The 13,593-nt window shown below is 38.4% G+C and overlaps 1 protein-coding gene across 10 annotated transcripts in view; it reads left to right on the plus strand.

The window, feature by feature from the left end:
* Positions 1 to 13,593, plus strand: part of Dnah11 (dynein axonemal heavy chain 11) — a 305,840-nt gene that overhangs the window by 224,699 nt on the left and 67,548 nt on the right. For all 10 annotated transcript variants that reach the window (XR_007346137.1, XM_048799700.1, XM_048799695.1 and 7 more), the window contains 2 exons: positions 9,274 to 9,509; positions 10,692 to 10,814. Coding sequence is in view for 9 of the 10 variants with exons in the window: in XM_048799700.1 (XP_048655657.1) it covers positions 9,274 to 9,509; positions 10,692 to 10,814 (359 nt within the window). In the remaining variant the exon portion in view is untranslated. The remainder of the gene's footprint in view (positions 1 to 9,273; positions 9,510 to 10,691; positions 10,815 to 13,593) is intronic.

The raw sequence follows: 13,593 nt of genomic DNA on the forward strand, positions 1-13,593 counted from the left end.
AATCTTTTTAGTTTGATCTTATCCATTTTGTCAATTTTTACTTTTTTCTCCTGTACTTTGAGTCCTATCCAGAAAAATCACTGCTTGTACCACTATGTTGAACTATTTCCCCTTACGTTTTTCTGTGGTGGTTTCAGAGTTTCAGGTGTTACATTAAGGTCTTCGATCCATTTCAAGTTGATTTTTGCACAGTGTCAGAAAAACGAGTTCAGTTTTAATCTTCTGCATGTAGCCACGTGCAGTTCATTCTCTTTCTCTCTCCGGTTCATTCTCTCTCCCTCCATATCCCCGCCCCCAGCTAAAGGTTTCTCAATCTTTTCAAAGAACCAACTGTTTCATTCATCCTTTATAATTGTTCTTTGATACTCTGCCATTTCTCCTCTGATCTTTATCTTTTCCTTCCTTCTATTAATTTGGGGTTTGATTTGTTCTTTTTAAGACATTGAGATGCACCATTAGGTTGTTTATTTGATCACTCTATTTTTTTTTTTTTTAGGTAGTCACTTATTTCCCCAATCTTCTCTCTTAGTACTGATTTTATTGAATCCTACAACTTTTGAAATGTTCAGTTTTAATTTGTTTCAAGAAATCTTTAAATTTCCCTTCTGATTTCTTCAATATCCCACTATTCATTCAAAAGTGTGTTGTTCATTTATGTGTTTGTATAATTTGTGTGTGTGTGTGTGTGTGGTATTGGGGATTGAACCCAGGGTCAAGTACTCTGCCAACTGAGCTATAGCCCCTGCCCTGTGTTTGTATGATTTCTAAAGTTTCTCTCAATGCTGATTTCTAGTTTCAACCCATTGTGATCCAAAAAGATATATGATATGGTTCCAATTGTTTTTGAATTTGTTACGACTTATTTTGTAGCTCAGTATATGGTCTGTTTCGAGAAAATTGTATGCACTCATGAAAAGAAAAACTGTGTATTTTGCAGCTGTTGGATGGAATGTTCTATAAACATGTATTAGGGCCTGGGGGCTCAGTGGTGGAATACTTGCCTACTATGTATGAAGGCCCTGGGTTTGGTCCCTAGCTCCTGTAAATATCTGTCAAGCCCATTTGATCTATAGTGTTGTTTAAGTCAGATGTTTCTTTGCTGGATTTTTTTGGTCTGGAGTATCTATCCATTGGTGGGAGTGGGTATTGAAATCCCCCACTATTACTGTATTGAAGTTTATCTCTTCCTTTAGGTCTGATAGTATTTGTTTTATAAAAATGAGTGCTCTGACATTATGTGCATACAGATTTATAATTTTTATATCTTCTTGATGAATTGATCCCTTGATCATTATATTAGTGACCTTCTTTGTCTCTTCTGATTTTTGTCTTAAAGTCTTTTTTGTCACATTTAAGTATAGCTACTCCTCGTTTTCAGAATCCCCATGCTTGGAATATAATTTTCCATTCTTTCACTTTCAGTCTTTGTGTCTCCTTACTGATAAGGTAATTATATTTTAGGCAGCATATTGTCGGGGCTTGTTTTTTAATCTATCCAGCCAGTCTGTCTTTTAATGGATAATCAAGTCCACATCTTCTGCTTTCAGAATAATTAATGAAAGTTATGGACTTGTGCCTGTCATTTTTTTATTCTTCTGGTTGTTTTGAAAGTTCTTTTTTCCATTCTTCCTCTTTTATTCATCATTATGGCCTGGATGGTTTACTGTATTGATAGTGACTGATTCTTTTCGATATCTCATTTGTGTATCTACCCTTCTAGTGGGACTTGCACTTTCATTTGGTATTGCAATTGTAGTTACCTTTCTTCTACTTCTGGGTGTAAGACTCCCTTAATCATCTTTCGTAAGGCTGGTCTAGTAATCATGAGTTCCCTTAATTTTTCTTATCTTGGAAAAAGTCTTTATTTCTATTGCAATTCTAAAAGACAGCCTTGCAACTATTTATTTTCAGGATTGAAATACATGCCTTACTGGCCTGTAGGGTTTCTCTGAGAAACCTGCCGTTAGACTACTGGGGTTGCCCTTAAATGTGACTTAGTGAAGATTTTAAAATTCTTTGCCCTGTACTTATGACAGTTTGACTATAATAGATCATGGTGAGAATCTTTTCTGGTCATGTCTGTGGGAAGCCATTCTCGCACGTGATTGGGCACCTCCCGGATTGGGTGTGAGGCGTTCTGGCCAAACTGTGTGGGAGCTATCCCCACCCTCTCCAGGTGCGAGAGCCTGTCCGTGTGGGGGTGTGACTGACCACTGACTCTGAGACCAATCACTGACCCTGACCTTGGAATGCTGCCCCCCTCGACCTTCATTGGATGGAATTTTCCCCTCTATTTCTTGTTCCCCAATAAAAGGCCACTCCCCGGTGTGCTCTCTCTCTCTCCTGCTAGTCCTGAGTAAGCCTTGCTGGGTGGTTCGAGGTGAGAGCCAGAGGGGAGAGCCGTCTCAGACCTGGTCATAGAAAAAGGTAATTGAGTCTGTGTGTGTTTATTTTGATCTCACTAGTTAACTTCTATGCCACAAACCTCTTTAATGAAACCAGCGTGCTGGTCGCCTGGTGGACATGTCTACTTGGGTCCTATAGGTTTCCTGCATTTGGATGTCCATGTCTTACCACGATGAGGGAAGTTTTCTGCTATTATTTCACAGTACAGGTTTCGGTACCTTTACCTTTTATTTCTTCCCCTTTAAGTATACTGATGATACAGACATTGATCTTTTAGTGGTGTCCTAAAGATTTTGCATACTCCTTTCACGTTTTTTTTTTTATTTCTGTCTGAAGATGATGTTTCAATAGACATGTCTTCAGGCTCTTCTTGAAACTCTTCTATGTCTAGTCTTTCTTCCACTTGACCTAGTCTGTTGTTGAGGCTTTCAACTGAACTGTTTATATGACTTATACAGCTCTTTATTTCCAAGATTTCTGACTGGTTCTTTTTCAAAATCTCTCTTTGTTGAATTTTTTCATTTATATCTTGCACAATTTTCCCAATTTAATTTAATAATTTATCTATATTCTGAAGTTCATTTAGATTTTTTTAAATCATTGTTTTGAATTCTTTAGCAAGTATTTCATCCACTTCAATATCTTTGGAATCCATTACCAGAGAATTATGAATTTTAGAAGGTGTCTTATTGTGTTTTAAAATATTTCTTGCATTCCTGTGTTGAGATTTGTGCATCTGGTGAGATTTGTGATATGGAATGGTCTTAATTAAGCAGCTTTCTCCTACAAATGTGTCCTGAGGTATAGGTTTATTTTGCAATAGAGTTTATTTCCAGCCGGGTACCGCCGTGTAATCTCTCAGTAGCTTCTTTGGCTATGATTAGCAAGTTTAGGCATGGCACATACCATGTTAGAGAGACCCATTGTCTCTCTGGGTCATACAGGAGTGAGGACATTCTAGCAGTTCAAGCAAATGTGGTATTGACAGCAATATGGGTTGAATATTATGTGGTAACTTCTCCAGTGAGAGTAGCCCCTAAAAGTTGATGAGAATTTCCTTACGTACGGCTAATACTGGCTCTATTAATTGAATGACTCTCAGTATTGGCTGTTGCAGTGTTGGTGAGGTACCTAAGCACTTGCTGTCTGATTAGACACTTGTGTGGGTCCAGGTGCTTTTCAGGGAGAGGAGGAGAAGGATTCACAGCACCACTTTATGGCACTCACACAGTCTTGTCAGCAGTGTGTGGTCAGGCAAGTGTGGGAGCCAATGCAGGGGACACATGTAGGTGAAGAGACAGGAAAAGTTAGGTCATTCATACCTGTTGCTACTGTGGGTGTGACTGTCCAGGAGCGGGACCTCAGCCCCCCACCCACAGCTGTGCTCACCTGGGGACAGGGCATAAGCTTTTCTCTGCCTACCCCATTCTTTTCATTGTAGCACCCACCAGGATTGAGCTTCACTGGGTCACAGCTGGAGCCAAACACGATTCCTCTCAGCTGAGATCCTGTAGGAGCAAAGGAGACTAGAACTGGGCCCCTCCTATGCAAAGTTTCTCTGACCTTAGGTTATGTGTCTTGTGGGGACAAGGCTACAGCTAATGTTGTGTCTCAGTTCTCAAAACTGTCCCAACAGTCCTCTGTGGGAGGAGGAGCACTGGAGACCCAGTTCTTTCTCTGCCTTGTTAGTAACAAACACCCACACACAGCCCTGGGAGAGGAGTAGCAGGAACCATGTGGGCAACCATGCTTAGTCCCGGTACCTGTACAAAACCACACGTGACTGGCCATGCCCCAGGTTTCAGAGGGCAGTCTCCCAGACCCCCTGGTTCCTGGGAATGGCACCCTCCATTCTCTTCCACATCACAACACCTTTTCCCCACACTCAGCAGGTTTGTATCACAGTTATTGTACCAAGCCAAAAATGGATTGTGAGACAGTCACCCCTGAGCCATCACAGTAGAATGCCCCAAGCTGGGAATATGAAAGGGTTTCTGACCCTTAAAGCTGTCCGTACTCAGTCAAAGATAGCTCCTGGCTATATCACCCAGGGGGGGTCACTAGGAGATGAAGTAAATTCTTTTTTCCCCAAAGCCAGACTACTGTAAAGATTTCTGTCGTCTCGTATCTATTTAGGCTATAAACTAACAAGGGCCCTAAAACTTTCCAACTGTGAGGATTGCCAGCCTCTGCCCTGATAGCAGAAGAAAACCCCGCTCCCTAGCGATAGAGGTAGGACAGCAGTTTCTGGAATATTTTTTCTCTTATTATGCTGCTGTCCCAGGTCTCTCAATTCTACAAGGTTTACATTTCTCTACCATTAAATTTCAGTCTTCTGTCATGGTCACTCACCTCACTATGCAACTGTACATCTATTGCCTTGATTCTTTGTGTAAGAGCAAGTGAGTGTTGGGTGCCTCTGTTCAGCTGTCTTGCCTGTCTTTCTCCCTTGAGGATTGTTCAAGACTGCTTTCAGATTACAATTGTAGCATTTCGTACACAAACATAAAAATAATTTACTCTTATGGAATGTTTTCTCTTATATACATAAGCTAAAGCAAAATAAGAGGGGAAGGGGGCAGTGATCAGATATCATAAGGTTAGAGGAATAGAAGACGACTGAGGGGAGGGAAGAGGGATGGGAAAGGGAAGGAAATGAATTCATATGACAAAATTATGCTATTTACATGTATATATATACCACAGTGAATTCCACCTCTATGTATATCTCAAAGCTCCAGTTAAAAATAAGCTAGGCACAGGGGCACATGCCTGTAATCTCAGGAGCTCGGCAGGCTGAGGCAAAATGATCTCAAGTCAAAGACAGCCTCAGCAACTTAGTGAGGCCCTAAGCAACTTAGTGAGACTCTTGTCTCAAAATAAAAAATAAAAAGAAGGGCTGGGGATGTGCCTCAGTGGTTAACCCCTGCTTGGTTCAATCCCTGGTACCAAAAAAAAAAAAAAATAGATGTATAAATAAATAATTTACCCTGAGTTTGAAAACTCAAGCCTACAAGCAAAGTGAAATCACAGATTTGTAATATTTGAAATCATCTCATTTAAGATACTCCTTTTATAAATGAGAAAACTGAGACACAGGAAGTTTAATTAATTTGACTCCAGTTATAGAGAACAAGAAATTAGACTTCATGACTTTCAAATCCCTATTTTCTGTATAATAGTGTCATCTCGATTGATTAAATGGGTTCTTAGGGTACTTATCCAGCTGTTTCTGGTGTACATTTAAAAATAACCTAACTCCCTCTGTATATTACTGTTCTACATCAGTGATTATGCCTCAGTATTCACACAAGCTGTTTTCATAATATAAGTACACACCGGTGGAATTGTTGCAATTTAAATAAAATCCAGTGTTTTAGGAAAGCTCATTACTAAAGGCATCCCATAATTAATCATTTTCATAGAAAAATACTATTGTGACTAATGTATTTCCTATATCTGTAGTTTAACATTGTTTTTATATTGAAGATTTCTAAAAAGAAATTTGCTTTTTTATTCCCTTTAAGTTTAAGGTTGCTACCACACCATAATGGGCATTCTGCAGATTTTGCCCAGTTCTTGGTACATTGTAAGTTTCAAAACTGTCAGTTTTCTATTTCTTCTCTTACTTTTTTTCTCAGTCTCAACGTTCTCTAAGCTTGGTGTTTGCTCAGGTCACCCTTGAAACCATTTCACATAGACAGTGGTCCTCTCTGCATTAACAGTCTCTAGTAAATTATTCTCTTGCTTTCCAAAATTATTAGGAAAATTCACTTGGGACATGAAAACAATTGACTATCACGTTGTCTTTTTACTGCTCTATTGCTTACTTTGGGGCATGTATTGTCAGTATGAACTGATGAATGCTATCAGTCTTTTTACATTGTTTATGCTAGAAATTTGCTTCCAAATTTAGTTTTAAAATTGCTCTTTAATTGTTGGCAAAAACCTCATTTACTATAAGTGTTTATGGAAGGTTTCATATTAATTAATTTGTATTTTCTCATTTACTTAAAATTCCAAATATGGGATTCAGTAAAAACAAAATTTTGCTCTGAAGAGATTATAAAAATAAAAACAATGAAACTGATGGACTTATCCAAATTATCAAAACATTCTAAACATGCGAACAAAGCAAAATGATGATTTTTAGATGGTATATGCTAAACCTATATTCACTTTAGCTGTGACAGGCTTGTATTTTACTGTGACTTCACAATTCCCCAGGGAGCCCTTGTCAGTTTTCAGTCATCACAGTGCTCTCTCCTTTCCCTGGAGTACCAATGCACCATGCAGACTGAGACATGGACCCCCAAAATGTGCCCACTCTGAGCATAACTAAACCAAGTGAAGAAAACTACTCCAAATTATATAAATGACATTTCTTTAGAAGACATTGTTTAGAAGACACCTGGAAGAGTCAGGCACAGTGGCACATGCCTATAATCCCAGCTGTTCAGGAGGCTGAGGTAGGGGGATCACAGGTTCAAGACCAGTCTAGACAGCTTAGCAGGACCCTGTGTCAAAGTGGGAAGGGCTGGGAATGTAGCTCAGTGGTAGAGTGCTTGCCCAGCATTTATGAGGCCCAGGGTTCAATCCTCAGTACTCAAAAAAAAAAAACAAAAGAAAGACTTCTGGAAGAACGTGCTACATAAAACATAATAAATGTGTATCCTTATGGAATCAAGTTGCCATTTCTGAGCTGCTTATCTTCTACTTCTAGATCAGTTGCAGTAAAATAAGACAATCTTATTGTATGAAGGTGTACGGGGGGGGGCATAGGAGCTAAAATTATTCATTAATGTTAATATTTAAAATTAATTTTCCCTGGTTATATCCCCAAAGAGGCAAATCATTGTCTTCTCAGCATGTAGGACATTTTCTAGAATTGTACTTGCCTGTAGGTAACTGTCTCCTTTCTGTCTTTGGTTTGTCAGTTTGGCTTGGGTCTCTAAGGGATCCTAATAGTTTGCAAAATACCATAGTCACTTGCTACTTGGTTTTTGTGTGATTTATAAATCTGTAAACCAAGCATGACATTTATTGATGACTTCTTGACATATTTAAGGTAACCTTGGAAGGAACTATTTTATGAAAGAAGAGTCAATTCTTCTTACCACATCCTCAGAAATATGTACATTCAGTATACAGTACTATTTCTATATTAATAATATTCTAAAAATATCAGTTATACCTATATTGTAACAATTTAAAATATTTTGATGAAAAAATGTTTCCATACCAATACTACAAAAGAAAATGTCTTAATTTTTTTTCTAAAACTTTATCACAGTAGTTACAATATTTATGATATTCCTTAAATGTGAGTCACCTCCTTTTAAACTGGAATGGGCTTTATTTCCCCTAGTAGACTGAAATGACCAAAAAAAAAAAAAAAGAGGTGCTGGCTATGGTATGCTCTGTGATTTCCTGCACTCTCTTTTGCATAGAGTAGATACTAAAGCAATCCAAGCTATTGACTTTGGGTACAAGCTCCATAGGTGCCCACATCTGCTACTCCTTTTATCTTCAGAAGCCAAAGTTATTCAAAGCTACCTATTGCTTTAAGTTGTATTAAGTAGAGGGCTGAAATAAAAACCATGTGTCTTTTGCTAATGGGAGGATGCTTATTCTAAAAGAAGCTAGATTGTTTGTGTCTTTAAGGAAATTACATATTAGGCCAGACAGCAAGACTTTACTCATATCACTAGGAGATTTTTTTTTCCCCCCCAATGCTGGGGATGGAACTCAGGGCTTTGCATATGCCAGGCATGCTCTCTACCATTGAGCTATATCCCAGCCCTGATTCATTCATATTCAGGGACAGTGGAATATTATACTCTTTTTCCTATATTGATACAATAACATTGTGTCCCAGCCTTACTGTGGGGGTCCTTTCAGCATTTTATTTGCTCAATCTCTGTGACCAACCAATGAGCCAAACTCCTATGGCTACTACGGCCTCCTCTTCTACCACGGGCAGGGCTGTCATTGCATGGAGGCATGTTTCCATGTTAGCCCCCCTACCAAGCCATGAGGGTGGCTGGCGCCTTATTCCTCTCGCTCATTTTTGTGAAGGAAGATAAGGAGAAAGGAAAATAGAAAAAGAGTGGAGAGGAAGAGATTAGGAAGATAGAAGGGAGATGAAGGAACCTGTTTTAAAGAATGAGGATCATACTTTACAAAACGTGTGCGCGCGCACACACACACACACACGCACACACACGCACACACACACACACAACCATGATAAGGAATTCATTCATTCATGGAGGAATGTTTTCGCCTACCAAGCCATGGTGCTGGCTCTTTATTCATCTTGCTTATTTTGTTATCTCCAGACAGTGTTTCACAGATGCAAAAGGCACTTAGTAAATGTTTGAGAACTGATGACCAAAAGAAATTTAAAAGAGAAATCATTTGTGTAATGTTGGCTTGCAGAAAAAGATGAAATGCCTGAATAAGATACTGTATTTAGGCATTGCTTATGTGGGGAGATTGCTCCATGGGAAATAAATCTCTGATATTCTATCATGCTTCCTAGTGTCTGAATTCCTTCTTGTTAAAATAGCTACAGGTGTATGTGTAGGGCAAAGTCCCTTTCAGTAGAAGACAAGTAAATGCAGTTAATAAACCATTTAATAAACCCATAGCTCACAGGTTTCTGAGAGGTAAATACTGGGTTGATTAGATCAAATTGAATTTCTTGCTAAGAGTTGCATTTGGATTCTTAGAGTCCACAGTGAATTTGCATGTGTTCCCTTGGAGTCACTTTCTCCAGGTTGGAATCTGTGTTCTTGTCTATCATACTGAGTCATCTTCCTCCACCTCATTGCCGGCTGATTGAACACAACTTTGACTCTAAAGGTTTCCATCCCGATAACGGAAGGCCTGGACGTGATTGCCATGTTGACGGATGATGCTACAATTGCTGCATGGAATAATGAAGGACTGCCCAATGACAGAATGTCAGCCGAAAACGCCACCATCCTAACACACTGCGAGCGCTGGCCCCTGATGATAGATCCCCAGCAACAGGGAATTAAATGGATAAAGAATAAGTATGGAGCTGACCTGAAAGTCACACATTTAGGCCAGAAAGGGTATGTGATTTCTGAAGGGGATTGGCTTTATGTTTAAGTGTTATGTAGTAGTTCTGCTTATTATAAAGTTTTGGCATTTATTAGACCTCTCTACCAATTTAAAATACCATTTGAAATAGTATTTTTAAATACTATTTATTTGCCTGCTCATGTTCTTGTAAAGTACCTCTGTTGAAAAGGCATTGTGAGAGGCAGCATCCAGTTACTTGAAGAAAAATCAGATTGAAGGTTGGAACGAGCATCGTATTTAAGAGGAAAAATATATAAGCGTCTTAAGGGTAAAAATGAAAACATGTGTTATATTCCTTCTCTCTAGAGTGTTTGGTATATAGCATATGGTAAGACAAAAATTGCCAACTACACCTGTAGAATGATATTTAGAATTTTTTAGTCCTAAATATATCCTTTGCCTCTAGTAGGATCATACACAGTGCCAACATCGGATTCCTTACTTCTTAGTTTCATATTTCACTTGGGAGAACTGAACCTACTCTAAGACATTCTGCCACTGGAGCCTCATGGCTGTACTGTCTGATAAGGAGAATGCTGTCTTATCCATAGTTAGTCTTCAGTTAATGTTGAATAAATTATTATTTGGGGGGTTGTACTTTTTGACTTACTAATATTTCCTTTAACCCCTACCATCATCTTTTCACATACAAAGTGAAACAAGGAATTTTTATAGTTGTACAGTTAAATATGTTCCTTGCTTATCTGAATATATGGAGAGAATCATTTGGGGGGTCAGGAGACTTTTCTGGGAGAATGGAAATGAGAGGAAACAATAGTTCACCATTATATATGGCTGAACATAATGGTGTAAAATGTAAAGTCTTGATGAAATCTCAGGGCACTTGACAGATTAGAACTGCTAATTTAAAAGGGATCCATCCAAGGAATTCAAATTTACAATATTTGGGTCATTTATACTTTTTTCAGCCATTGGTGAAAGGCAACAAATTTACACTTGGAAAATAGGACTATAAAATTCATTTTAAAATCTGATCTCTGTTTTTTGTGTAATATAGTTTGAGAAGAATACTACTTTATAACAGATTTCTCAAAGTTGGTTTTCCCAATTAAAATAACTACCTTAAATAAAATTTATCATAGAAATGCTTTTTGGACAATTTCTCTGTGCTTATTTACATTTTATCATCTCAATCCTGATTGAATTGTAAGGTTTTTGAATGCCATTGAGACTGCATTGGCCTTTGGTGACATCATCTTAGTGGAAAACCTTGAGGAAACAATAGATCCAGTCCTTGACCCCCTGCTTGGCAGGAACACAATTAAAAAAGGAAAGTAAGTATTATTGAATTTTTAAGACATAACTTGTGCTTATGAGCTTGATGCATCTATTTCTTAGCCTTATATTCGGGCACAATCTACTGGGATGCTCTCGGTGATGTTTCTGAGTTTCCATTCCCTGCCACCTACATTCCAAGACCAAACCAACCTCAACACATCTCACACTCTACCAGACTGTGTATTTGATGGAGTTAGATTCTTTTTACCCAATTCCTGACTTAGAGATCAAAAAACTACTGTCACTGATTTGGGAACAGTTGCCTGTTTTTTAGTTTCATGTTTCTTCAGTTCAATAATTTGGAAAACACCTTGAGTATGTTTGTTTAGTATCTGCCCCATATCACTTGTACTTTTACTTACTTAATATTTTTCTTTAAATAGGATTTTAGTAATTACTGTTTCTTTAAGCCAGCCTGTACCTAGTAATAGTATCCATGAAATGATGGGTTTACTGTCCAAATTCTGTTTTATCCTAATATAATTCCAAAATATAACCATTGAAAAAATGCATTTGTAACTGGATCCCAGCATCATCCCCCTTACTAGCAGTGATGAGTTATCAATAACAGGGAAACACCCCACCTCACTCAGTGAGCTACATAAGGCAGTAAGCTGCCATTCCCCCAGGATGCTACATATTCTAGAACATTTTCCCAGGGGCATTGGAGACATTTCCAAGAAGTCATTGTGTCACTTTTCTATAAATGGGTGAAAGGTCAGATGCAGCAATTAGTCTCTAATCAAGCCAGAGTGGGCCCAGAGGAGACCTGCATTCCAAAGTCTCCTGGTGCCTCTTCAGTCAAGAAATCAACAGTCATTAAACTTACTACATTGAATTTCCTACTGTTTTTTTTCTTTGTTTTGTTTTTCTTTCACAGAGGTATAATTTTAAAACGTCCCCAAACTCATTCTTTAACACCCACTCTCTGCCTCTAAGCTATCTCTCTCCTTTTTATCCCTAGCTTATTCCTGTCAACTTAAAGTGGAAATGGGCCCACTTAGGGGCGACTAACTTCTTATTCTGTACCCTGTTAGTAGGTTATTTATTATACAACTCAACAAGTTGATCCATTTAGAGTGACTGACAACTTGTAATTGTTTAATAAACCAAAATTTACCCAGATATGCATTTAGAACAATCTAATAAGCCACTTGACAAACTGTAGCTTTTAACATTAATATAATTGTAGCTGTGTCTGATGTGTTAAAAATAAAGTGTAAAATCTTGAATGTCACTAACGTGAAATCCATGTTATCAAGGCGCTAACTCTATTATGAAGAACTTAAATTTTTGTCTGTGAAATAATGTATTCTCTGAGTCTTCACTTCAGCTTCCAATGGCACAATTTAGGTGTAGGAAATGTTATGATTCTCCCTCACAAATATATTTGAAATTTCCAAAATGTCATGATTTTACCTCAGTATGAATGTAATTAAGTGTCAGTGAGGATTCCAGAGACCTTTGATTCCAGAGACTCTTAAAGAGTTTACAAGGAGCAACAAGTCTTTACCATTAAATGTCAGTTCAGCACAATTTATTCCAAAATAATACTATTACTGAATGTGCACTCTCTCTAGGACCTTCTAGAACTGATCTTACCATTCCAGATTTTTTTTCAGGGAACGAAAATTTAAGATGCTCTGTAAGAATATAACAAGTTATAACTATTGCATGAAGTTTCTACTTCAACAAGCCTGACTACTCAACTCTTACATGTAAGAACAACCACTTGTTTGAAAGTGAATTTTAACCTCATATCTCTAGTTTTTCCTACTTCCCTCTTGGGCAGATGATTTTAATTTTTTACTTAGAGACTCAAGTAGTGAGTGCAGTCCTTATATATCCTGTGAGTTATTGAATGAAACTTCTCTGAGTACTGTTATTTGTCAGGCACTGTACTGGAGGTTGCAGATTCAAAATGTGATCACGTACAGATCCTTCCCTTAGGAAGCCACACTTCCTTGGTTGTAGGCAAACCTGTAAATACAAGAAGTGCGGTGCCATTGGCGTGATGATAGAAGTTCATGTGGCAGAGAGGCATGAGCTCCCAATAGAGACTTGAAAAGGCTCTATGAAAAATTGTACATTTGATTACTGTTATATCTAATGCAAGTCTCGAAAGATCAGCAGGCATTTTTCAGGTATATGGAGAACCCTGATGCCAAATAGCCAAACAGATGAAACAGCCAACAGTTTTGAAGAACAGCAAATGAAATTCAGTAGGATGGAGAGTCTGTGTTTGGGGGTAATAAGGTAACAGGGACTGGGTGAGAAGATACTGGAGACATAAGCAGGGCCACTAAAGTGGACTTCTTTTTTGACCCAAAGGTTGGCCTTTTCCTGTAGGTGGATAATTTTTTCCTGCACCCAAACCCATTCAAGGGGCCAGTCTCTATCAGTTACAGTAGTTGACAAAATCGGTTGTTTTCCACTGAAGAACAGTGCCTCTCTGAACTCTCCATATTTTTATTAAGAACCCTGAGGGGAAGTCAGTGGAGAAACTAATGAAGATTCCTGAGCACACTAGAAGTGACGTGACCAGAATTGCATTTGTGAAGGTCACATAGTTAGCAATGCGAAGTATTAACAGAAGGAGCCTGGACCTAAAGCCAGAGTCCAGCTAGCAAGTAATTGCAGTTACTCAGCTGAGACATAATCAGAGCCTAACCAAGGGCAGTGGCAGTGAGATGGAGATAGGAGGACCAACCAAAGTCAATGTCAACTCTTGGTTATTTGTTATTATTGGAAACAGGGGCGGGGGGGCGGGGGGGG

Source organism: Marmota marmota, unplaced genomic scaffold, assembly GCF_001458135.2.
Source record: "Marmota marmota marmota unplaced genomic scaffold, marMar, whole genome shotgun sequence".
Taxonomy (NCBI): Eukaryota; Metazoa; Chordata; class Mammalia; order Rodentia; family Sciuridae; genus Marmota; species Marmota marmota.